This window comes from Cetorhinus maximus, chromosome 11, assembly GCF_964194155.1.
Source record: "Cetorhinus maximus chromosome 11, sCetMax3.hap1.1, whole genome shotgun sequence".
Lineage (NCBI taxonomy): Eukaryota > Metazoa > Chordata > Chondrichthyes > Lamniformes > Cetorhinidae > Cetorhinus > Cetorhinus maximus.
Genome location: NC_135889.1, coordinates 66605214 through 66630689, shown reverse-complemented (window position 1 = coordinate 66630689; position 25476 = coordinate 66605214). Strand labels below are relative to the sequence as shown.

The following is a 25476-nucleotide window of genomic DNA, read 5'->3' as shown; positions in this document are numbered from 1 at the left end:
CAGGCGGCCTTCGCATTTTTCATGAAACCTCATCCACAGGCGGGATGAGGTTTCATGAAGTTTTTATAAATTAAATAAAGTTTTCCGTTAATGTTCCTTGACATGTCCCAGCTCATGTGACACTGTCACATGAGGGGACATGTCTTATAATATTTTCTTTTCTGTATTTAGCTTTTAATAACTTTAACTAATCTCCCTGAGGCACCTCCATGCCTCAGGGAGATTTCTGCGCTCTTTCGCGTGCGTCCACGTAAAATGGTGGCGCGCACCCGATCGGGGGCGCTGATCGGTTCGCGCTCGCTCCCGTCCGCCCCCGCACAACCTCCCCGACAGGGGAAAATTCAGCCCATGGTTTCCCTTTCACAAAACCATGTTGATACTTCCCGATTACCTTGAGTTTCTCCAAGTGCCCAGCTATAACCTCCTTAATGACCGATTCTAACACCTTCCCCACAACAGATATCAAGCGAACTGTCCTGTAGTTTCTTGTTTTCTGCCTTTCTCCCTTCTTGAATAAAGGGGTTATATTTGCTACTTTCCAATGTGATGGGAACCATTCCAGAATCTAGGATTTTTTGGAAAATTAACACCAATGCATCTACGACCTCATTAGCTGCCTCTTTTAAGACCCTAGGATAAATCTATCAGGACCCGGAGACTTGTCAGCCTGCAGCTCCATCAGTTTGCTCATTACTGCTTCCCTAGTGATTGTAATTTCACCAAGTTCCCCTCTCCTTTCCACCTCCTGATTTACAACTATTACTTCTAAACTCCAGAGTCCAGAGGTGCACTGTTATACTATACTTTGTTTGATGCTTAGAGATTTATGTTGTTAGAAAGAAATAATTTGCATTTATATAGTGCTTTTCTTGTACTCAGGATGTCCTGAAGCATTTCACAGCTCATGAGTTACTTTTGAAGTGTAATTACTGTTACTTTGTAGGTAAATGCAGTGACCGATTTGTGTACAGCAAGGCTCCTCAAACCACAATGAAATAAGTGACCATAAGTAAATAAATTGTGCTGTTGTTTGAGGGATAAATGTTGATCCAGACACTGGGAGAACCCAGTATTCTTCACTGGTTAGTGCCATGGGATCTTTTATGCTGTCTGTAAGGACAGATGGGGCCTTTGCATACTCAAAGCTTATTCATCTTGTTGTTGAGAGTCCTATCTTAATACAGAGTTTTCCTTAGATACTGTAAAATACGATAAAGAAAATCCCAATTCAAATGATTGACCAATCAATGGCCAATTTTCTTAAACAAACTGCTTTCTAGGCATGCTAATGATGACCAGAATATTTTAATCTAAGCATGAGGGAGGAGCTGGGCCAGCATCATCGAAGAGTCAGTCAACTTTGTGATTTTGGTGTCAGCTGTAGCTCAGTTGATCCTACACCAGGGCTTGAGCACAAGAAGTCTGACACTCCAGTGAAGTAATGAGGGAGTGCTGCACTGTCAGAGGTGCCATCTTTTGGATGCAATATTTAACCAAGGCCTTCTCAGATGGACATAAAAGACCCCATGCATTATTTCAAAGGAGAGTGGGGATTTATCCCTGGTATCCTGGCCAACATTTATCAATATCGCAAAAAAAAAATGTGGTCATTATCACATTGCTGTTTGTGGGAGCTTGCTGTGTGCAACTTGGCTGCCACATTTCCTACATTACATCAGTGGCTACACTTCAGAAGTACTTCATTGGCTGAAAAGTGCTTTGATGCTCATGAAAGGCTCTATATAATTGCAAGTCGTTTTTCTTTTGAGTTGGATTACTAGTTTTGGCCTGACATTTGATTTCAGTGTACTTGAGGAAGATACCATTCCTAAGGTTGTGAACGGTGTTATACAAATTTATGTTCTTTCTTCATCACTGCCCCACCAACCCCCTCCCCCGCCCCACCCAGGCCACCTCCTGTGTACTTGCGAGAGCATTAATATTTGAGTTTTTTTGCAATGTATTGGACTTTTTGTTAAATTCTATTCCCCCCACCCCTCCCCAACAAACTCCTCTGCCTCAGCTCATCTGCTGCTGAAACCCTCATACATGTCTTAGTTATCTCCAGACTTGACTATTCCAATGCACTTTTGACCAGCCTCCTACTTTCTACCCTCCGTGAACTTGAGCTCATCCAAACCTCTGTTATTCATGTCCTTACTTGCACTCAGTCCAATTTACCCATTGCCCCTGTTCCTGCTGACCTACGTTGGCTCCTGATTAAGCAATACCTTGATTTTTTAAATTCTCACCCTTGCTTTTAAATCACTGCATAGCTTTGCCCCTCTCTATACCTAAATTCCACCACCCCCATAATCTTCCAAGATATCTGCATTCCTCTAATTCTGGCCTCTTGAGTATCCCCAATTTTAATTGCTCCACCATTGGTGGCTATGCTTTTAGCCAACAAGGCCCTAAGCTCTTGAATTCTCTCCCTAAACCACACTGCCTCTCTACCTCACTTTCCTCCTTCAAAACTACCTCTTTAACTAAGCCTTTGTCATCTGCCCAAACGCTCCTTGCATGGCTCAGTCTCAAATATTTCCTTATACGCTCTGTGAAATGCCTTGGGATATTTTACTGCATTAAAGGCATTCTATAAATGCAAGTTGTTGTTGTTTCCTCCCCCAGTATCTTTGAGGTGCACCTGTCCAGTTGGATTGGTTGTTGATTCTGATACTGCCTCCATCCTTGTCAGGGATTTCTATTTTGAAGTCTCCAGCCTATATGCTTGCCCCTTTATGAGACAGCCCTGAATTTCACTCCCTGACCTTGAAGCAATTTTACGCTGGGGCAGACAAGGCCTCAGATGGGCCCTGCACCCTTGCCCCAGTTGAGGTCCTTAAGTGGTCAATTATTGGACTGTTAAGGGCCGTTTCCCACCCAACCTTAATTTTTAGGCTGGAGGGAGGATTTTCTGGGTGTGGAGGAAGCCTGAAAATGAACAGGCATAGGCCTTGGGCAGGAAGCGGTGGGTCGGGGTGCCTCCATCAGAAGCCCGCTTCTAACCCTGGGCGCCATTCCCCCCCTCCGCCTTTAAGGTCTGGTGGCTGCTGGATCATCCTCCCCCTGGTCTCTTCTTCAACACTTAATCACCCAACTTCCACCCCCTGCAGGCCTTTCCTACCCTCTCTGACCTGGGACCCTGAAAACTTACCTTGCCGTGTAGTCCTGGGACTTAGGCCCTGGCATCTTCAAGCACTTCCTCATCTGCTTCTGTTGCTGCAGGGACGAGAGAGCAGGGCAGGCAAAGTTGGTGGGAATGTGTTTCCCACTGACTCTTTAGATGGCAGAAAGGGAAGTCCCACTATTTGAAATATTCAGGCCATAGAATATCTGTTGCTCTGAGGTTTGCTTCTATCCACTTGCATAGCACAGGGGTTACATTGATAGAAAGCAACTGGTCCCGATGCCATATTAAGTCTATAAAATCTAAATGAGTGTTGACAACAACTTGCAATTATATAGTATCTTTAACATAGTAAAATCTCCATCAGCACTTCGAAGGAGCTTTATTAAACAAAATTTGGCACTGAACAAAATAGGAGATATTAAGACAAGTGAAAGAGGTAGATTTTAGGGAGCATTGTAAAGAAGGAGAAAGAGTTGGTGAGATGGAGAGGTTTATGCACTGAATTCCAGAGCTTCAGGTCTGGACAGCTGAAGCCAAGGCTGCTAATTGTGGAGTGATTGAATTCAGGCACCCTCAAGTGGCCAGAATTAGAGGAACTCAGATCTTGGCAGGTTGGAGAAATAGGATGGGCTGAGACCTTGGAGGAATTTGAAAACAGGATGAGAACTTTAAAATTGCTTAACTGGGAGGCAACGTAGGTTGCAAATATAGGGGTTGTAGGAGAACAGGACTTGGTGCGCGTTAGAATGGGGGCAGCAGAGTTTTGAATGAGCTCAAGTTTATGGCAGCATGGTGAGAAATAGGCAGGGACCATGAATAAATCCTTGGGGGATACCAGAGGCAAAAGTACGAGAGCAGGACGAGAAACCACTGCAGCTGGTCCTCTTGCTATGATTGCGTAGATAGGAATAAAACTGGATGAGGGCAGTCCCACTTCAGAGATGAAGCTTTGGAGGTGAAACATGTGGTCAAGCTTGTCGAAGGCTGCAGACTGTTTGAAAATAACAAGGGGGAGTGGAGCAATACAACTGTCAAAGTCACACAGGATGCCATTTGTGACTTTGATTAGGGCTATTTTAGTACAATGACCAGGGTGTAAACCTCATTTGAGTGTTTTAAACATGGAGTTGCAAGAAAGGTGGACATGGATTCTGTAAGTGACAACACGTTCAATATTTTTGGGATTAGGCAGTAGTTTGTAAGGACGAGGACTCATGGGAGGCTTTTTGAGGAGGGTGTGTTTGTTGACTACAGATTTGAAGGGGAGGTTGGCAGTACCAGAGGAGAGGGAACTATTAATATCAGCTAACTGAGGTCAGGAAGAGAAGTTGGGTGGTCAGCAGTTTGGTGGGAAAATGATTGTGGGAGAAGGAGGAGGTCTCAAGGACATCCATTAAATATTCAAAAAAGTCACTCAAACTTGCATAGGGAATGATTGGGAAGATAATTTGCATCTTGGGAGGAATAGACCACTTGGATCAGCATTCTTTTCACCTCTTCAGGTCAAGTTGAGAACAGGCTGCATGCCCTGGCTGCCAAGGATTCTAAAATAATGTAGTATAGGCTGAGAAGCAGTGGGAGGCCATTCCAGCCTGTCTTTTTGTACTGTCAGGATTTTTCATAATTCTTTTCAGTAAGAGTTTTTATGTACAATGCCTGTGTTGACTCACTTCACATAATCCAGTCCAAAAGTTACTGATTATTGATCATATCCAATCTGTCAGTAGTAGGACTACAGTCCAACACTGAGTGAAGTAAAAATTAATTATCTCTCAGAAACAACAAAGACATGGTTGGGCATGGACCTGTCATGCAAACAGTATTTTATTAGACTACAATTTCAAGGGAACAGTCGATCAGTGGCATAGCAAAGTTAAATGTCAAGAGTTGCAGCTAAAGTATGTTGATTCTTCACATCAGTCAAAATAATCTAAATTGTCATGAGTACAAGGTACCAGGGGTAGAGGGTGGAGGGTGGAGGGGGTGGGGGGTGGTGTGTGGTGGGGGCAGAATTTAGGTGGGATGCAAAATTTTGTTTTCCCATTGGAAAGGCTGAGATGCAGGGATAAGTCAGTTGCGTGTTTGCGGCATGTCGAGCATTACACCGGTCTAGGAGATTCGTACCTGTAATATCTTTGCATGCCAAGAATACGCTTAGCATGAAACCTTTGGGATAAAGTCAGTGGCACACAAGAATCTCATGGCACCCATTCACAATCATTTAAAGGTGGTGTGGACCAGTCAGCTTTGTGCAGTGGTGACTAAGGTTTTCCTTTTTGAACTTGACAGCACAAGGGAGGGGAGCAGGAGAATGGAGGCTCGGGACCAGTCAGGGTGAGTCAGTGGAGTGGAGTCGAGGGCATGGAGGAGTGTAAGAGTAATCCAGGGGAGGACAGAGGGTGGGGTCGGGGGCATGGAAGAGTGAAGTGGGAAGGGCCTGGCATCCTAGGAGTGGTGGGGGGAGGGGACAGTCAGTTAAGGTAAGAAAATGAGGGGCCTGAAGGGTGGTGTCAGTATTGTCCAAATGTGTGCCCATCTCAGGATGTTGGCTAGCAGAGTCTTTACAGGGCTTTGAGTTCACCTACAACAATTCAATTATCCCCGCTGACAGTGATGTTGGATAATGTCCTTTAGAATGCATAGAAGGGAAGGCCAGCTGAACCTGCAAATTCAGGCATGTCCCACAGAGTGGTGAATACAACACTGGACAATAATATGAACATTCAATAAAGAGTGAACAAAAAAACACATTGTTTTTTCCACAATGAAGGAAATGTCCCTAACTCCCCTGTAACCATCAATGCGTGCCAACTCTGAAGCATGCCAAACCATTTAGCTCTCTGGCTAAGCTAGTCTCAACAAATAACGATGATTCACACATGAATAACGTGATTTAAATTTGAAAAACACCGATTCCACCTTTGTGCACTGAAGTCTTATGTTAATGTAAATGGAATTGGGCAGGAAAGTTCTGGCCATGATGCAGTGCCTCCTTGTTTGACCATGAGGCTCTTTTATAGCCCACCCATACCTGTTGCATTGTTAGCTGACAGCGAGTTTCACCAATTAAAATCCTCCTGTGCCGCTAAATCACACATGTTTTCCATGCATGCCACCGGCACTTAGACTTTTAATTGTAATCTGGTGCAAAGTGGGGAAAAGAGATAAAGGGTAAATGGCACTCAGTTCCAGAAGGATTGGTGGGAACAGCACTCTGTTGACAAAATCCCCACCCTTAATTGTGAGTGCCACAATATCTTAGAAATATTTGATTTTGCTGAGCAAAACAATGACCAAAGGTTTTAGAAGGTTGTGGAGAAGATTCTGCCTGTGTAAGAATTTTATTAATGCTATTGTGAATTCTGTATTTGCAGGAGAGACGTTTAGGCATGTATGTGGTATACTGCCAAAACAAGCCAAAATCTGAGTACATTGTGGCAGAATATGATGCCTTCTTTGAGGTGAGTTGTAGGTTGTATTTTTATTGTCAGTGTTCTAGATAAAGGGACAGGCATTACAAACCCAATTTTCATAGCAAATAGAGCACAGAGCGGTATCAGCTGCAACAATTTGCAAATTTGCAATAATGGCTGCACTTTAAACATTTTTCCTTCTACTTATATAACATAAACAAGGAGTTTTTAAATTCAATTTACATTCACATTTTACTTTTTCTTAGCTTTGTGATGGAACTTGAAGTTGTGATGCAACTCCCGGTAATGTTTTAAAAGTAAAATAATGAAGTAACGAAGGGGAAAAAAGCTCAGCTCTATTTTAAACAGACGATTGATTTACAAAAACAGCACAAAAGTAACAATTCTATGTAAAATTTAAACTCAACTTTGCCATCTTAATTAGAGAAAAAGTAGTGAGCAAACTATTGGGATTAAAGGGTGACAAGTCCCCAGGACCTGATGATCTACACCCCAGGGTCTTAAAGGAAGTGGCAGCGGAGATAGTGGATGCATTGGCTATAATATTCCAAAATTCCCTGGATTCTGGAAAGGTTCCAGTGGATTAGAAAAATGCTAATATAACGCCCTTATTTAAAAAGGGGGGGAGGCAGAAAGTAGGAAACTATGGGCAGAATTTTGTGCTTGACGTGAGGGGAATGGGCCCCGCATGTCAGCGTGTAAAATGACGCACAGTGACATCGGGCGAGCATCCCGACGTCACCGCGCGCCATCGTGATATTTCGCTGGGTGGGCACGCAATGAAGTTCGACGCACGCCCGCCATTAATTAACGGACTAGTTAAGGCCCTTAAATCGGCAATTGATGCCAATTTTCAGGCACCCATGCGATCTTTGGCTCGGCACACAGGCGCAACAGGCAGGCAGGTAAGCGACTTTTTAATAAAACATATCCACGGGCAGGATAAGAGGGCCCAGTCAATCTGGTCTGTGAGTATTTATTGCAGAAACTTTTTAAACTTGCCTGTGTGACCTGTAGCAATTCAGAACGAATTTCAGCAGCTTTCTGTGTATTTTAACCTTCAGTTAAGCACTCTACAGTCAGTAATCTTTATCAGGCCTGCAGCTTTCTGGAGGCCTCCCTTTGGCCTGGCTATGAGCTCTGACATGTCCACTGGAGCCAGCTCCTCTGAGGAGGAAGGGAGGGCTAGAATAAGGAGGCTAGGAGTACACTTTCAGCCTCCAGGGGAGCCACCTTTGGGAATACAGGCACAGGTACATGGGGCGCAGGGCCAAGAGGTAGTCTAAGGTGGAAGGAGTCGCAGAAGATGCCACTATCCTGCTGCCAGGGTATACAGGCGGCGAAGCAATTACCTCAATATGACTGAGGTGCAGTGCCAAAGGAGGCTCCAACTTTCAAGGGATACAATCAGCTACATCTGTCAGATGATTGGCCCTAAGATCTCTCCTAACTCTGTGGGCGGACACCCCATTCCAGTGGCTCTGAATCTCACAGTTGCCCTCCACTTCTCTGTCTCCTTCCAGGGCTCGGTGGGTGATCTTTGTGGTGTCTCCCAATCAGCTGTGCACACTTGTGTCAAGCAGGTCACAGACACTCTGTTCAGGCGTGCATTGACGTTCATCCACTTCCACTGGGACCAGGCAAGCCAGAGGCTTTACAGCCATTGCTGGCTTCCCCCGCACCCAAGGTGCAATAGACTGCACACGTGGCCACCAAGACGCCAGTAGGTGAGCCCGGTGCCTTCGTCAACAGGAAGGGATTCCACTCCGCAAATGTGCAGATAGTGTTCGATCACAAGATGCTGATTCTATAAGTCTGTGCAAGGTACCCAGGCAGCTCCCACGACAACTACATCCTCAGACACTCCCAGGTGCCGGGACTCTTCAGTGCTCCGGCTCGGCTTGATGGATGGCTGCTGGGTGACAAGGGCTATCCCCTCAGAAGGTGGTTCATGACGCCTCTCCGCCATCCAAGAACAGAAGCTTAGCAGCGCTACAATAGGAGTCATACAGCCACAAGGGCTGTGGCAGAGAGAGCCATCGGTCTTCTCAAGATGTGCTTCTGATACCTGGACCGCTCAGGGGGCACAGTCCAGTACCCCCCAGATCATGTCTTGATGATAGTGGTAGCATGCTGCACTCTCCACAATCTTGCGCTGGAAAGAGGGGACGCAGTAGACGATGCAGACGTTGACGCGGTGGATTCAGTTGCACACGATGAGTCCAGCACTGATTCTGCGGATGAGGAGGCACAGGGGAATGGTGAGGGGCTAAACGCTGACCCAGGACTACACCAAGGAAGCAGGGACACCTGGCACACTTTAATCCAATGAACCTTCAGCCAGCTCCACGCAAATGGATCGGGGGGACCAGCCTTGCCTGGTGCTTCCATACTTGGCACTTAAGTGCTAACTCTGCCACTTCATCAGCTGCAACTAAGGGCTTTGGACATAAACCTCAATGTCCACTCAAACAGTCATGACACGTATGTAAAACATACAAATGCAGAACAAAGGAGCCACGCTCAGACATGGTAGCACACCTGGTTTTAATTTTCTCCATCATCAGGTCACACAAAATGAAAGCAAAACGTTTTTCAACCATGAACAAACAATAATTACCTAATCTAGGGCCAACACAAAAGCATCAGTGAGAAACCCGTGGTATGCCTAAGGTGCCTTATGCTTACGTTTACGGGTGCTACGTCTTGGTGCCGCCCCATCGCTGGGAGTGGCTTCTGAGACAGCCTGCTGACTCTGCTGTCCTGTTGGCCTCGATGTCCTTGGCGGCCATCCTCTCGCCCATGGAGCCTGTGCTAGCCCCGCCTGGGAGGGATCTGCCAGGTCCACAGCTGGCATCTCCCCAGTCGTCGCAGCCTCACTCGATGAAACGGTCACTGGGAGAGGGGCGGAGCAGCTGTTGCCCTCATCTGGAGCGCCGTGAGAGGAGCCCCCAGCTATGACAGGCAGCTGCTCTGCTGATGTGAGGTCGCCCCAGACCTCCCTGCTCACCATCGATGGATGGGCAACGAGCTGGGAAGCTTGAAGCCCACACCATCTCCCACATTGGCAATGACCAGCTGTGGCCACTGGCGCTGTGAGGGCTTGCAGGTCCAAGCGTAACCCCAGGAGAAGTTGCTTGTTCTCCTGGAAGCCCCTCTCCACGAGAGTCGCCACTCTCTCCATGGAGGAAGCATAATGCTCGGCCATGAGGCTCATTGCATCACTGATGCTTCATGTGGACTCCTCCACCATGGACACCAAGTGAAGCATAGTCTCATGTAACACTCCCAGATGCTCCCACACACCCGGCTGCATTTCCTGCAGCTGCTACGTCGCGGATGACTCCGGAGGCACATCATCATGCCCTGACTGAGCATGTGCCTGGTCCCCTGCAGTCCATTGGCACTCTCTGTCTCTGCCAGCTCCTCCAGCGATTGTGAAGTGCCCTCTCCACTGTGCCCCGGGACATTAGCCAATTTTGCAATTCCCACCGATGTGCTAGTATCCGCACTGGTGCCTGCCTCGCAGAAATGGTGTGACGCAGGTGACAGTTTGAGGGCCCTCAGGTGTGAGAGGGGGCATCTGCAATTGCTCCTGGTGGACAGGCTCTGATGATGCTGAAATTAACAACAAGGACAGTGGATCAGTTAGCATGCACACAGTAACACAATTCATCCCCTTCCCCCTGGCTCATTATGCACTCAACCTTCCAGAACCTATGGAGATGAATATTGGTGGGGTGGCAAATAGTGAAGAGACCCAAACATTACAGGCGGATACAGACGGGCTGGTCAGATGGCCTAAGGAATGCCAAATGGAATGTACGTGGATAAGTGTGAGGTGATGCACTTGGGCGGGAGAAACAAGGTACGGGAATACACGAGGAATGGTAGGACCGTGGAAAGTAAGGAGGATCAGAGGGACCTTGCTGGGCATGTCAACAGGCCCGTTAAGGTAGCGGGACAGGTACATAAGGTGTTTAAGAAGGTAAATGCCATACTTGCCTTTATTAGCCAAGGAATAGAATATAGGAACAGGGAGATCATGTTGCAAGTGCAGAAAATGCTGCCTAGGCCACAACTATAGTTCTGCGTGCAGTTGTGATATGCACTTCACAGGAGGGATGTGATTGGAGTGGAGAGAGTGCAGAGGTCACTGACCAGGATACATGCTGGGCTGGAGAGTTGGAGTCATGAGGAGACATAGCATTGACTGGGGATATTTGCCCTGGAGCAGAGGAGATTGAGGGGTGACATTATTGAGCTTTATAACATTATGAGGGGCATAGATAGGGTCCTTTCCCCTTGGCGGAGGGATGAGTAATCTGTGGCATTGATTTAAGGTAAGGGGCATGAGGTTGACAGGTGAGGTGATAAGGAATTTTTGCACACAGTAATGTGGGACGCACTGGCTGAAAGGGTAGTGGACGCAGAAACCCTCCTAACATGTAATAAGTATTTGGATGTGCAGTTGCGATGCCATGGCATACAAGGCCATGGGGATAGTGGTCGGAAATGGGATAAGGCGGCTTTGGAAGGTGTTTGACACGCACATCTTCGAAGGGCCGAGGGACCTTTGTCTATGACCCACACCTCTGACTCTATCAGTCTGTGAATGAGCAATGTTGCAACAATAACGATTCAACCAATCATCAATTCTATGGATGGTGGGAAGACAAAGCGGATGTCACTGTGGACCTCAAATACCTGGCCGTTCCACCTCAGCCTCACCGACACCTGTAGACCTAGACGCGTGGCGCCTCTCAAGCTCCAGGGCCTCCTGCTCAAATCAGCTCAAAATCATCAGCTGGGCTGGCTGCCTCCAGTCTGCAAATGCTCACAGGCATTGTGAGCATTTTTCTCCTGAAAAACAGAGAAGACCATTCATTGCGGCTATTCGCGCATGGACTCTGCACGCGCATGCCGCACCCCAACCACAATGGCCCATATCAGGCCTCCAGTGCCTCCTCTCCACGCTACTGCTAATCAGGCACACAGAGATAGTATGCCTGCTCCTAAACCACCCCCCTCCCCGCACCCCCCAGCGGACACCTTGGACACATTCTGCGTCCGTCACTTTAGGAAACACAGGGTCTTAGCTCCCATAGCAAGGAGGCGCAACTGGGTGTGGCGTCGAGGGCAGCAGATGGCTCTTGGCTACGAGACCTTGAGGCTCCCCTTCCACAATCTCATCACCGTGAATAGGACATGTGTTGGAGTTCTGAGTACGCGCTTTGCTGCATCTCCTGCAGGTTGCCCCCAGGCTAGTCATGTGCGACTAAGAGCAACACATGGTGCGGGGGAGAACCCATCCCCTCATGAACCACTCAGGCTGATGTAAGCATGGGCACTATCTGCTGGCCCACCCAGCATACGAGAAATGCCCAACGTGATTCTATACAGTCATGACAGTAAGACTTGGGGGGGTGTCCCTCAAAGGCTAAGGCTACCTGCTGGGTTAAATGCCCAACGCCAACTTGGTACTTACCCTTCCAGAGCACAACAAATCATTGAAGCGCTTTCGGCACTGGATCCAGATGCGCTGCACCACGTCGCGGGAGCTGACTCCTCCTCCGCCACCTCCTCCCATGCTGGGGGACGTTTTGTCATGTGGGGGGGCCTCCTCCTCCCATCCTGGGGGACCAACACCTCCCGCCGTGCTGCCACCTCTTCGAGGAGGGCAGCAAGGCAATCATCAAAAAAGCGAGTGGCACATTGGCCTCTCGCTGGCCTACCCTGCAGCCTGCCCTGCTCCTGTGGCAGACCCTGCAGCCTGCCCTGCTCCTCTACCCTTCCCTCCAGACCACCCTGCTGAGCAGATCCCCTGTGGTTAGATCTCCAGGTGGCCATTGCGAGCAGCCTACAGGAGGTTGCCAAGCCTTCTTTTAAATAGACTGCCAGGTCGCCATTGGACCCGGCGGTCTGTGCACACCCACCACAGCCCACACACTCCCGCTATCCACGGGAGTCGGAAATGTGCTGGGCGGGCCTTAATTGGTCCGCCCGCGCAAAATGGCAGGGTGGCCCCGATCGCGGGCGCTGATCGGGTCCGCGCCCGCCCGCCTGCATCCACTCCTGCTCCACCCTCCCGCCAAATGGAAAATTTTGGCCTATAGACCAGTTAGTTTAACGTCTGTCATTGGGAAATTGTTGGAATCCATTATGAAGGAAGTTGTGATGGGGCATTTGGAAAGTCAAAATGCAATCCATCAGAGTCAGCATGGTTTTACGAAGAGTAAATCATGTTTGACTAATTTGCTAGAGTTCTTTGAAGATGTGACAAGCAAAGTGGATAATGGGGATCCTGTAGATGTAGTATATGTGGACTTCCAGAAGGCCTTTGATAAGGTGCTGCACAAAAGATTAATACACAAGATAAGATCACATGGAGTTAGGGGTAATATGTTAGCTTGGATAGAGAATTGGCTAACCAGCATAAAGCAGAGAGTCGGGATAAATGGGTCTTTTTCTGGATAGCAAGCTGTAACTAGTGGGGTGCCACAGGGTTCGGTCCTTGGGCCCGAACTATTTACAATCTATATTAATGACTTAGATTCAGGGAAAGAAGGTACTATAGCTAAATTTGCAGATGACACCAAAATAGGTGGGAAAGTAAATTGCAATGAAGAAATAAGAAATTTACAAATGGATATGGACAGGTTAGGTGAATGGGCCAAAATTTGGCAGATGGAGTTTAACGTGGATAAGTGTGAGGTTATCCATTTTGGTCGGAAGAATAAAAAGGCGACTTATTATTTAAATGGAGAGAAACTTGAGAATGCTTCAGTACAGAGGGATCTGAGTGTCCTTGTGCATGAATCGCTGAAAGCTAGTATGCAGGTACAGCAGGTAATAAGGAAGGCAAATGGAATTTTGGCATTTATTGCTAAAGGAAGAGTATAAAAATAGGGAAGTGTTGTTGCAACTGTACAAAGCATTGGTGAGACCGCACCTGGAGTACTGTGCACGGTTTTGGTCCCCTTACTTGAGGAAGGATGTAGTTGCATTGGAGGCGGTTCAGAGGAGGTTCACTAGATTGATTCCAGAGATGTGGGACTTGTATTATGAGGAGAGATTGAGCAATTTAGGCCTATACTCACTAGAGTTTAGAAAGATGAGAGGAGATCTAATTGAGGTATATAAGATGCTAAAGGGGATAGACAAAGTAAACGTGGAGTGGATGTTTCACCTTGTGGGGCATTCTAGAACGAGAGGCCATAGTTTTAGGCTAAGGGGTGGTAGATTTTAATCAGAGATGAGGAGGAATTACTTTTCTCAAAGGGTCGTGAATCTGTGGAATTCACTGCCTCAGAGTGCAGTGAATGCTGGGACGCTGAATAAATTTAAAGAAGAGATAGACAGATTTTTAATTAGTAGCGGGTTGAAAGGTTATGGGGAGAGGGCGGGAATTTGGACTTGAGGCCGAAACAAAATTAGCCATGGTCGAATTGAATGACGGGGCAGGCTCGAGGGGCTGAATTGCCTACTCCTGCTCCTATCTCTTATGTTCTTATGTTCTAATTAATTGTTTTAAGAAAATGATGCATCTGAATATGCTTCAGGATGCTATTAATTACAAAGGGAATACAATTACAGAAAGAAGAAGATAACCTGCCTAAGACAACCAGAAAACATTTCTTCAAAAAAATTAAATGAATTTGATGAGAACCAACAGCCATTCAGTACTTTCAAAAGCAGGTTTGGTTCATGGTTTTTGGCCACATCCTTGGCCTGAGAACATCAAGATCAAGCATGAAAGTACCATTTCCACCTTACTCTATTCAAATAGCTCAGCACAAACCAGTGACCTTTCAGGTTCCTTATGGCTCTGTACCATATTACATAGCATGTTTCGCCATTAACCGTTTTACATTAATTAAAAATCTTTTGGAAGGAGGCACCAAAGCTACTGATTAAATGTATTGTAAACATGGTTCCAGAAGCAACATGTGTCAGATTTTTACTTTATTTTACAGGAGATAAAACAGGAATTGGGTCAGAGGCTTAGCCTGAGTGACTTTCTTATTAAACCAATACAGAGGATAACAAAGTATCAGCTGCTTATCAAGGTGAGGACTTTTATGTTCATAAGCCTACACAAAAGCTATCATGCAAGAACAAATGAAATGACAAATAAATTTCATCATTCCATATGAGCCTCCAATACCTTTGCCTTTAAAATGTTTTTTTTAAGTAAAATGTATATTTAATCAAATTAATGTTTAATATAGTGATAATATAGTGATTATTATAAATGTTTAATGTGGCTCGCTAAACATCTAGCCAGATTTTGTACCCCATCTACCCTGGGTATCTCTGGGTCTGAAATTCTGATAGCGTCTGGACTATCACTGAAGCTGTGGAGCTGGTCTCAGATGTGTGTGAGGAACTGAATCTATCCACAGAGAAGAATTTAAAAATGGTTTGAGTGCAGAGCCAGTGAAAACTCAAAAGGCACCAACTGATTCTGAATAGTAGGGTATCATGCTGAAGTTTTTGTTTTATTTACTCTCTGTTGCTGAACAAAAGTCTACATTGCCTCTTTTTCAAGAAAAGGTTAAATTGCATGAAAATGACAATGGATATGGTAGCATAATGGTTATATTACTAGGCTAGTAATCCAAATGCCCGAACTAATGATTGAGAGACATACATTCAAATCCCAATACAGCAACTGGCGAATTTAAATTCAGTTAATCTGGAATAAAGAGCTAGTATCAGTACTGGTAACTGAATTGTTAATAAAAATGCATCTAGTTCACTTATGTCCTTGAGGGAAGGAAATTTGCAGTCCTTACCTGCCCTGGCCTATATGTGACTCCAAACCCACAGCAATGTGATTGAATCTTAACTGTTCTCCGAAGTGGCCTAGCAAGCCATTCAGTTTTGTGGCGATGGATAATGAACTGGCCTTGGCAGTGACACCCATATCATGTTAATGGATTTTTAAAAATGGTTCTTAAAGGCCAATCAGTCAAAACAGCAGCTTAATGCAGTTCTTTTTTGGGCAATTTTGTTAGGACAACATAAGACTAACCAATCACAATGCACCAGGACATCCTTGTTCCCCCAGCTCAACCTGCCAGCTGGTTCAGTGTGAGGAGCTGGACAATTTTCCTGCCCCCCTCAGAACCAGCAAACTGCAGTGCGGTGCTGTTTGGTACCTTTGTCTTGCCAGTGGCACATTAATGAGGCACAAACCTCAAAATGCCTGGATCTTACACCGGCATAAGCACAGGCAGTTTCTCCATCAACCTTTCCATTTGTTTTAGGTATTACTTGAAAACTGATTCCCACTTGCATAAACTTCAAGTTTACTTTCCTTAGATGTGACTTGTGCTGTATTCCACCTCTGTGAATTTGCTGAGTACTCCATGATAGTCTGCATAATTCATAATTAAAAAGAGATGGTGTATGGAATACATGGGGGAATATCTGTTTCACAATTATCATGAAAACGTGCTTTACATCAAATAATGATTTTTAACCACCAGCTGGAAACCCAAATTGAACTTCTAAAAACAGAGATTAAAGATGACTTGAGATCACAGCCAAAGATGGCTACCCAATTTGCATCACTGTACCTTCCACATCCCAATCCCTTGAGATGGAGATACCCAACTGCAAAGTCCCACTAAGGATAATGACCAGGAAATATGAGTGAGCCACATATCCTGTCCCCATTAGAAAGACTTCAAGGCAATCATCTGAGGTATTCAACTGGTGGGAATGAGCCATTAAACCTAATTGCTTGGACAGTGGAACCCTAGCTGAGAAAGGGTTCCCAGACATGAACTCACCAAGCTACAATGGGAACGTGTAAACCCAATCACTTGAACAATGGGACCTGGATGAAAGAGGAGATTCCCAGACATGCAATGATTAAGTCACAAGGAGGAATACACTAGCAACAGCCATGTTTGAATCACTGGGTGAGGGTCATGTGTCAGGCCCACCCTTTGTGTGTTTAAGTTTCTGCAGTCTCTGCAGAAAGAGAATAAGCAGCTGAGATACTGACAAGAGAAGACCTGAGTGCAGTCCATCCTTCCTCCCTCTCTCCCCAACCTACCTTGCAAGCTTTCAAGCCCTGTTTGCTGGGCGTGACCACCACCCTGCTGCAGACAGAGACTTATTGAAGGAAATCAACTCCACACTACTGTCTCCAGAAGGACAGCCAAATCAGCAGGTTACTTCTTTAAATTGCATTAACAAGGGAAACAGCAGGACCACCTAATTCATCCTGAGGTCAGCCAAGTCACCCAAATATGGAGTGTTTACCCCTTCTATTTATATGGACTCTAATTCGATTAATCTATCTTTCTCCACTCAGTAATCTATTTGTATGCGTGTGTGTTTGTATGTATGTGTTTGTTTCTGTGTGCGTGTGCATACAAAAGTTGGTGCATATTTTATTATTTTACTTAGACCAGGTTAAGTTAACCTCTTTGTTAATTCAAGAAAACCTGCCTGATTGGCTCTTTTACGATCATAGCACAGAAACAGTTAAACACTCACTAAATTGGCAAGTTTATCCTTTTCACGAAAACCCTGTTACAGTCAAACGAGGAGTGGGAAAAGAGGGGAGTATTTGATCCCTCCTCACCTGATTGTAACACAACCGAAACCCTCCTCCAATCCACCATTTTCAACCAAGCAGAAGCTTGGTGGGTGACCAGCCCACTCCAAGGAGGTACGTTGAACTTTAAATATGATAATAAGGTTGTAATTCTCATTGTCATTTTGCTAATTGAGTTTAACTGAGGCTGGGCAAGTTTCCCAAATGACGGGAAGCCCAGCAGCTTCATCAAGACAAGGACTTGGTGGATTCAGGAGGTAAGTGCCTTCACACCTACCTCCTGAATACAGGTGCCAACCTGAGGAGCCTCTGTGATCGAGCACCTCCTCAATGACCTTTCCACCCCAAGGCTTCTAATCCCAGCGCAGGACCCTGATTTCCACCATCCCTCCCCATCCACCCTCACCATCCTTCCCCTCCAGTGCAACGACATTCCTGCTGCTGTGGCCTTCACTGACTGGCCCGCCTGATTGGAGGCCCAACCTGTCAATCAAGCTGACTTCTGTTTGGGAAACCAATCAGCAACACCACAGACAGGTTGTGGAGTTTTAATTCCCAAATTGCAGATTCCCCATGACTTTCTGACGAACCTGCCTCCTATGGGTCAAGTAGATCAGAATTTCCCTCTACACATTTGTGTTGGGGGACTGCAGTGGACATAAGTGCTGTTATATATGAAGTAATGCAGGAAGTAGGACTGATGCAGACCAAGCAGTCATCAGTTGTGACTCATGATTGATTATGATTTATTCTGAAATATATTTAATCTATAAACTTCCATGAGATCTAATTGGATCTGACCCTGCAGACACTCTTTTGTGACACTGAACCCAAGAATGAGTCATTCTGCTGACAATATATTTTCAATGCACAAAACCATCTTTAAGGTAATCAGTGCAGACTCATTGCCAGAACTTTCCTATATGCAACCTAATTATCAATGTTTGGAGCCAGTTAAATGCATAAAGTACAATTTCTCACACTCTGAGGAGCCTTGTGACTGATAGGGCAGCATCCAGAATGCAGGAAATTTGAATCTGCTAATTTGATTAGCTGCAAGTGTGGACAAATAGACCATAAGACCATAAGACATAGGAGCAGAAATTAGGCCATTCGGCCCATCGAGTCTGCTCTGCCATTCAATCATGGCTGATAAGTTTCTCAACCCCATTCTCCTGCCTTCTCCCCGTGACCTTTGATCCCCTTACCAATCAAGAACCTATCTATCTCGGTCTTAATATATCAATAATATATATCTTAAATAGATCACTGTCTAGCAAGTTCCAACAATCAACCAGTTAAAAAAGTAGATTCAGATATCCTGCACCCTAAAGATCTACATTATATCGCAGATCTCCAGAGTATGTGTCATTTCAGCCTCATTAAATTTGCTGAAAATGCAGAAAAATTGGTCACTGGCAACAAATGCTAATCATGACCCCAACACATGCAAGACCATAACGCAGATTTAGAATGCATTGTACACATTAAAACTGACGAGCTGCTACCACCCCCACCCTTGAAGTCGATGTCCAACACAGTAGAAGCTTAATTATTCACATTGGAATCATTCAGTAGAAGAGGCAGACCAGCGGACTATCCTAAATTGGTCTCAGGCCACCATATCGCCAGACCAGCAAATTGTGGGTGTCAGTTGGTCACCTCAGTGCAGCTCCCCAGTCGGGAGGCCCAGTCCTTTTTGAGGGCCAAGCCTCATTGACATAGGGGCTGGTGAGCTGTGGGAGAAAACAAGTGTCCTATGACAGCCTGTAAATTTATTGCATAAGGAGATGGAATACTTATTGGCAAAAACATTATTTGCATATATATACCATATGTTAAGTTGGCCCAGTCTGTGTCTATGCCGTGCAGGTGCTAATGTACAGTAGTAACCTACTAAAATACTCATTTGTAGTGATAGAAATTGTCTTGTTGCAGGACTTTCTGAAATACAATGAAAAAGCTGGACATGAATGTTCGGAGATTGAGGTAAAACATGTTCTTAAGTTGACAAACATTTTTACGTTTTTTTGTTTTTCTCAGTGTTTCTACTAAAATGTAAAATTGATTTGTATTTTAGTTGTTAGACTGTTATGCAATGAATCATGAAACTAATACTTATTGAATCATGAAATAATGCAAACATGCATACTTATACAAGGATATTGTCTTTACTGAAACACTTGGGAAGCTGGTAAACTCATTGCAACTAATACCCAATACTTAAAAATACAATATAAAATAATTATCATTCCACGTATGATATTAGATTTTTACTTAATACTAATATACAGATTTCATTGTTTAGAGTCACTGATTGCAAACTTCAAATATTGTTGAATATTATTTTATCATTTCACACATTATTTGGGAAAGTGCAAGTAAATATAAACATGTAGGACAGGATTTTTCAGTCGTCGACACTCCGATGCGCAAAATGACACGAGATGACGTCGGGCATGCATCCCAACATCATCGCACAGTCCCGCGATGTTTCGTTCGGCGGGCGTGCGCCGAACTCGGCTGCACGCTCGCCGATATGTAAACGGCCTATTAAGGCCATGAAGAAAGTAACTGCTGTAATTATTAATGATGCCCGCCCAACCTTAAGGTTGGTGGGCAGGCAAAAAGGCCAAGCGGCCTTTGTGATTTTTAGGAAACCTCATCCACGAGCAGGATGAGGTTTCCTAAAGTTTTTATTAAATAAATAAATAAATTTTCCCGAAACATAAAAGCATGTGCCATCTCAGGGGACATGTTTAAATAAATTTTTTAACCATTTATTTAATTATTTCAACATCGATTCAATCTCCCTGAGGCAGCTCCGTGCGCGTGAAAGAACACTGGCCCCAACTCTCCCTCCTCCCCCCGCCCGCACAGATAGCGCAGATGCTCCCATATCATGCTGGGCGGGCCTTAGTTGGCCCACCCCCGTAAAATGGCGGTGCAGAGCCGATCACAGGCGGTGAACGGCTCCGTGACTGCTCCCGCCGGGCCTGCCCACTGCTTGAAAAATTCAGGCCATAGAATTAAAAGTAAGTCTGTTAGTTCAATTCTACAACTATTGTTCCCAATGATCAGCAAACAAATACTTGCATTTGCAAAAGTTGATGTCACCAGAAGCCCATTCTATTTTTTTTGTGTTTTGTTAACAGAAAGCTGCAGATGTGATGTATCTGGTACCAAAACGCTGCAATGATATGATGAATTTGGGGAGACTTGAGGATTTTGAGGTGAGGGTTTTCTTCTTTGTTCTCCCTGCATCATTATTTATTATATAAGTGAACCAGAAATTTATATCCAGGAAGTTTTATGTTCTGAATTTTAAGAGATATGACAACACCATAGGGCTGGATTTTCATCCTAGAGGCGGGTAGCGGAGTCAGGAAATTTCCCAGCTCGGCACACCTGCCTCAGGTGAAAGTGCCTCAAATGGCGCAATTTTCATTCGATGGGGGGTGGGGGAAACAGGTGCATGCTGAAGTCAGACCCACTACCCCCAGACACAGATCAGAGGTGGCCGCAGGTGCTGCTGAGTGCTGATGCAGGTTGGTTAAAAGATCTGCCTCAGTTCTCTGAGACTTCGTTCCAGTTGTGTTGTTAAATATTAGGCCCTCTAGCCCTCACACTAGGCTCAGAACATGAGAGCAAGTACACAAGAATGAATCAGGTCCTGTCCACCATTATTAAAGGTCCGAGGAGTTGGAGAGACTCCATGAAAATTAAGTCCATGGTGTCTGTTTTCATTTTGGAAGGACATTGGACATGGGAGGGCCTTTCATGCTGTCTGTCCAAAGCCTCTGCTAAAAGGGAATCAGCAGCCTGAGCCATTTTAACAACATAGAAGCATAAGAAATAGGAGCAGGATTAGGCCAAATGACCCCTCAAGTATGCTCTACCATTCAATAAGATCATGGCTGAATTTCTAAATCATCTCCACTTTCCTGTCTTATCCCTATAGCCCTTGATTTCCTTAATGCCAAGGAATATATTGATCTCATATACTCAAGAACTGAACATTCACTGTCCTCTACGATAGAGAATTTCAAAATTTAACACCCTCTGAGTGAAGAAATTTCTCTTCATTTCTATTCTAAATGGTTGCCCCTTATCCTTAAACTATGACTCCCTTCTTCCAGACTCTTGTGCAAGGGAGGGGTCAGATCCCATTTCAATATTACTGTTGATCAGCATATGTTTACAGGTAGTGCCAGTTGCAGGACAAGAATTTCAGGTGTTTTGTCACAGAACTCAAGCAGTATATGTTATCTTCAGCATAGCAGGGAGGCACAGATTGGACGGCAGCGAGCCAGAGGATTTTTCTGGAGACTAGGAGGAGAATGCATATATATTTTTAAATTTTTTTCTGCACTGCTGGTTGGGCCATTCATCTTCAGATACCAATGACTGGAGTATGTGAGGCACTTCAAAATTCCGTCAGTGACTTCTGTCTGTCATTGTACCATGATTGCAAAAGGCATCTGAAGTGAGCTTTTTCTTACTTTGAAAAATTCACCAGCGCAACAAAGTTATGCTCTGATCTTTTTCCATGACAACTGTGGGAACATTACCATACACTATAGTATGCAGATAGCAGATAGAACATTGCTGCATTTTCATGAGGTGTAGTGCCTCCCCTCTACATTTGAACATCCCTAAAACCATTTTGGGTGGCACTTATGGACTGAGTTTATTTCCAAACTGTTGAACTTATTTAGGACTGGATACGATCACTTTAATGCAGGTTCTGATGAAATGCTGTTTAAGTTTAGGGGACATTTTTTGAATTTCTGGTTAATTTGATGTTTCTTAGATAGTGTTGCACTACTGATGAAAGTACATAATATTCATTTGAACCAACATTTGGTGGATGATCTCTGAAATCTCACTTTTACAAATTCCATTAACTGGATATTAGTAGTACATAATCTTGAGCACTGGTGCACCGTCTGAATTGGTGACTTTTTTTATTAGTTAACATTTTGGTGAAGTCAGGATTTTGAAATCAGAATAGGAGGAATTGTTTATAAAGTAGTAAACAAATTCTGGGTTAAAAATATATTCAGGGATAGAGCTCTGGTGTGCCAGTACATGATCAAAGAAGTTCATGCCTACAGTTCCCTTCCCTGTGTGTACCCAATTTCAGTCCAGCTATCCATCAGAGAACAGCAACCCTCCTCTTCTTTTGTGCCCATTTTTAAATCAGTTTTCTGCAGTAGTTGAAGGATAAAGGCAGATTCTGATAAACTGTCATCGACCTGAAACATTAACCTGTTTCTCTCCACAGACCTGCCAGACACAGTGCTGCCAGACCTGCTGAGTATTTCCAGCATTTATTGTTTTTATTTCAGATTTCCAGCATATGTAGTATTTTGCTTTCATAAAAGCAGATTACCTGTCAGGTCTATATCAGGGAGTACAGAATGGAATGAAGACTAGGGGATTGAATCTCAAAGAGGAAGCAAACAAAAGCCATTTTGGAAATGGGGTACAGAAATGTTTTTGTTTGAATATGAAATGATAAATGATGCCAGACAAAACTGAGGCAACTCTGAATGATTTGTTATTTCCAGGGCAAAATCACAGCACAGGGGAAATTACTACAGCAGGATACATTCTATGTAACTGAACAAGATTCTGGAGTTCTCTCCCGAAGTAAGGAACGAAGGGTCTTCCTCTTTGAACAGATTGTAATCTTTAGTGAACTACTGAATAAGGGTTCCTCAACACCAAGGTATCAGTACAAGAACAGCATTAAGGTAAATATCCTAAAGGATTAACTAAAGATTGCATCATAATAACGTTATTCACAATCAGTCCACAAAGCTGGAAAATCAGAATAATACCATAGACCTTACAGATGTCAAAAGATCATATACTTTCTATCAAATCTTCACCTATATCTCTTCTAATAGCGATAACTTATTCTTAGTGGACAATTCAATGAGACTGGTAAGTCTTCAGTACATGTGTGAAAATGCACTGAATTTCAGCAAGCTTTTGACTGTGGTGGGGGATGATGGAGGATCATTACAGCAGGATTCTATCCTCACACGTGTATCCAGCAAAATAATGTTATCAGACAATACTTAGGAATAGCAGCCCTTGTTAAGTTCTCTCTTCAACATATTGGTAGTTAAATGCAATGCCTCCAATCTGCCAACACATGCTGAGGATTAAATTTTCAATGTTATCAGTTTTCAGCATCTTTCTTGTCCACCTGTTTTATCAGTACCTCGGTGGTTAGTTATGTCTTGTTCATTCTCAGCTCAATAACATACAAAGATTATGAATGCTAACTGGGATGTCAGCAGAATCTTAATATTAAACATTGTCATTCGGTTAACCCATCAAAAAATCTATTCTGCTGTATTTTAATTTGACTCCAGAACTGGGAAAGGCCAGTAGAGTATGGAGTTTAGCTGCATTGGGAGCTCAGCCTTGAGCTCCAATTGGATGGAACTTTTCTATAATACTTGCTTGAAATGCTAACATTTCAATTCTTGCAAAAGTTTGGTGTTAAGGTTAATGGGAGTTAAGGTTAAGACTAGCCATGTTTTCAGTTAGACATTAGGTGCAGTGGAAAGTCAGTGCCGGTAACCCTTGTGACATATATGGGGTGTAATATATAGGCCATCATGGATCATCTGTGTATTTAAGAGTAGATTTGCACTAAGTGTCAGAAAATTGTGTGTTTCTGAAACAGAGGATTCCTGTGCACAAAAAGAAATTGGCTGCGTTGTCAAGCGAATGAGAGATTTTTCAAATTTTAATACCCAGTATGTGCTCATGCGCAGGCAGTGCTAGAAAGTTCAGCACATGCAGATAGTGCAGAAACAGAGAAGTTAGTGATTATGTCGAGGGGCAATTGGAGACAGGATGTAGGGGATCCTTAAGTGACTAGAACTACCCATTAAATAGATAATGGGTGAATTTCCTTTATTACTTTTCCAGCGTTTCAATGGTTATTCCATCAAAGCTTTAGTGGAGAAATGGGAGAATTCCTTTAAATAGGATGTCAGATGACTGCTTCAGGGCTTCTATTTCCCAAGGTTGGTAAGCATTAGCTAGGTGATCAGGTCAGAAAATTTGAATAAATCCATGACACTCTCATCTGTTCCATATGGGATCTCTACTCTACAGGAATTAATACCCCTTGGAAAGTCGATAGAGATGCAAACTCAGCAATAACTGAAAGAAACAGACATTTTATATTTCACCCACTAAATTCATCTTCAGGCACAAACCGGGCCACAAGGAGATCAAAATTGCATCCAGTTATTACTGGAACACATTGGGCAGAATTTCCCAAGCCCGCTGGTGGTGGGCGTGATAGGTGGCTTGCGCGGAAAATATAGCGGGACTCACTTCACAACGTGATGGCAGGCCACGATCTTCCGCTCAACCCGCCGACGGCTGGCCACATTTCCTGCCATTGGTCAGCAGGAGCTAATTGTAATACATTAGCATATAATTAAAAGGCTATCCTGCCAGACTCTTGGAACCCCACCGTATCATCCGTCCACGTCAAGGGGAAAGCACGCCGACGTGTTTCACAACAGCACGCAGCGACGTGCACTTGGAGGCCTTCACTTTGGGGAAGCTGGGGTGAGTGAGCAGCAGCGTTCACCACAACTCGCCTGTTATTTACAGGCCTCAGGGGCACCAAGTGGGTGGGGGAAACATGCCTGGCCCCGCAGACCGACTGCTGAGGGGTGAGGGATATCTGGGGACAAGTGCTGGCCTGCCTCAGAGTGGGTGGTGGTCAAGTGCTGCCCTGGCACTGCATCCCGCGCACAGGCAATTGCGGTGGGGGCCAGGGTAAGGGGAAATGGCCACGCATTAGGGACACCTGTATAAACTGACCATAACTCTGCAACTAAGACAAATCAGGCGCAGCCACAGTGATATGATTGGGATCAGACTCCTAGCCTGCCTGCCCATGCAAGCATCGCGGAGGCACCAAAGGGCCAACAAGTGCTCCTGACCTTACCCACTCACCGCCCCCACCCCACCCTCCGGCACAGACTTCGAGTCCGCCACCACTTTATTGGACCATAACGCAATTGGACTGCACGTATACAATCTCCTCACCAATGCTGGCCATGTAGCAGTCGCTGCTGGAGCTGCTCACAGCCCCTTGCAATCTCAGCACCCTGGTTTGGATCAGTGTCCCCCATGTCACCGGCTGACGGCAGCCATGCAGCGCACTCATCTCTGGCCATCCAAGGGGTGACCAGCACTCTCCGGGAAGCATTAAGGGGCTGTCAGACAGGGCCTGGAAAGGTGCTAAGTACAGCCATGATAACCACGTCTCTCTCCCTTTCATGCTG

At 44.9% G+C, this 25476-nt stretch overlaps 1 protein-coding gene across 1 annotated transcript in view; it reads left to right on the top strand.

The window, feature by feature from the left end:
* The window catches only part of kalrna (kalirin RhoGEF kinase a), a 1015085-nt gene that overhangs the window by 913349 nt on the left and 76260 nt on the right, over positions 1 to 25476 (top strand). The window contains exons 42-46 of the mRNA XM_078552171.1: positions 6508 to 6594; positions 14544 to 14636; positions 19082 to 19132; positions 20299 to 20376; positions 22717 to 22902. Of these exons, the coding sequence (XP_078408297.1) occupies positions 6508 to 6594; positions 14544 to 14636; positions 19082 to 19132; positions 20299 to 20376; positions 22717 to 22902 (495 nt within the window). The remainder of the gene's footprint in view (positions 1 to 6507; positions 6595 to 14543; positions 14637 to 19081; positions 19133 to 20298; positions 20377 to 22716; positions 22903 to 25476) is intronic.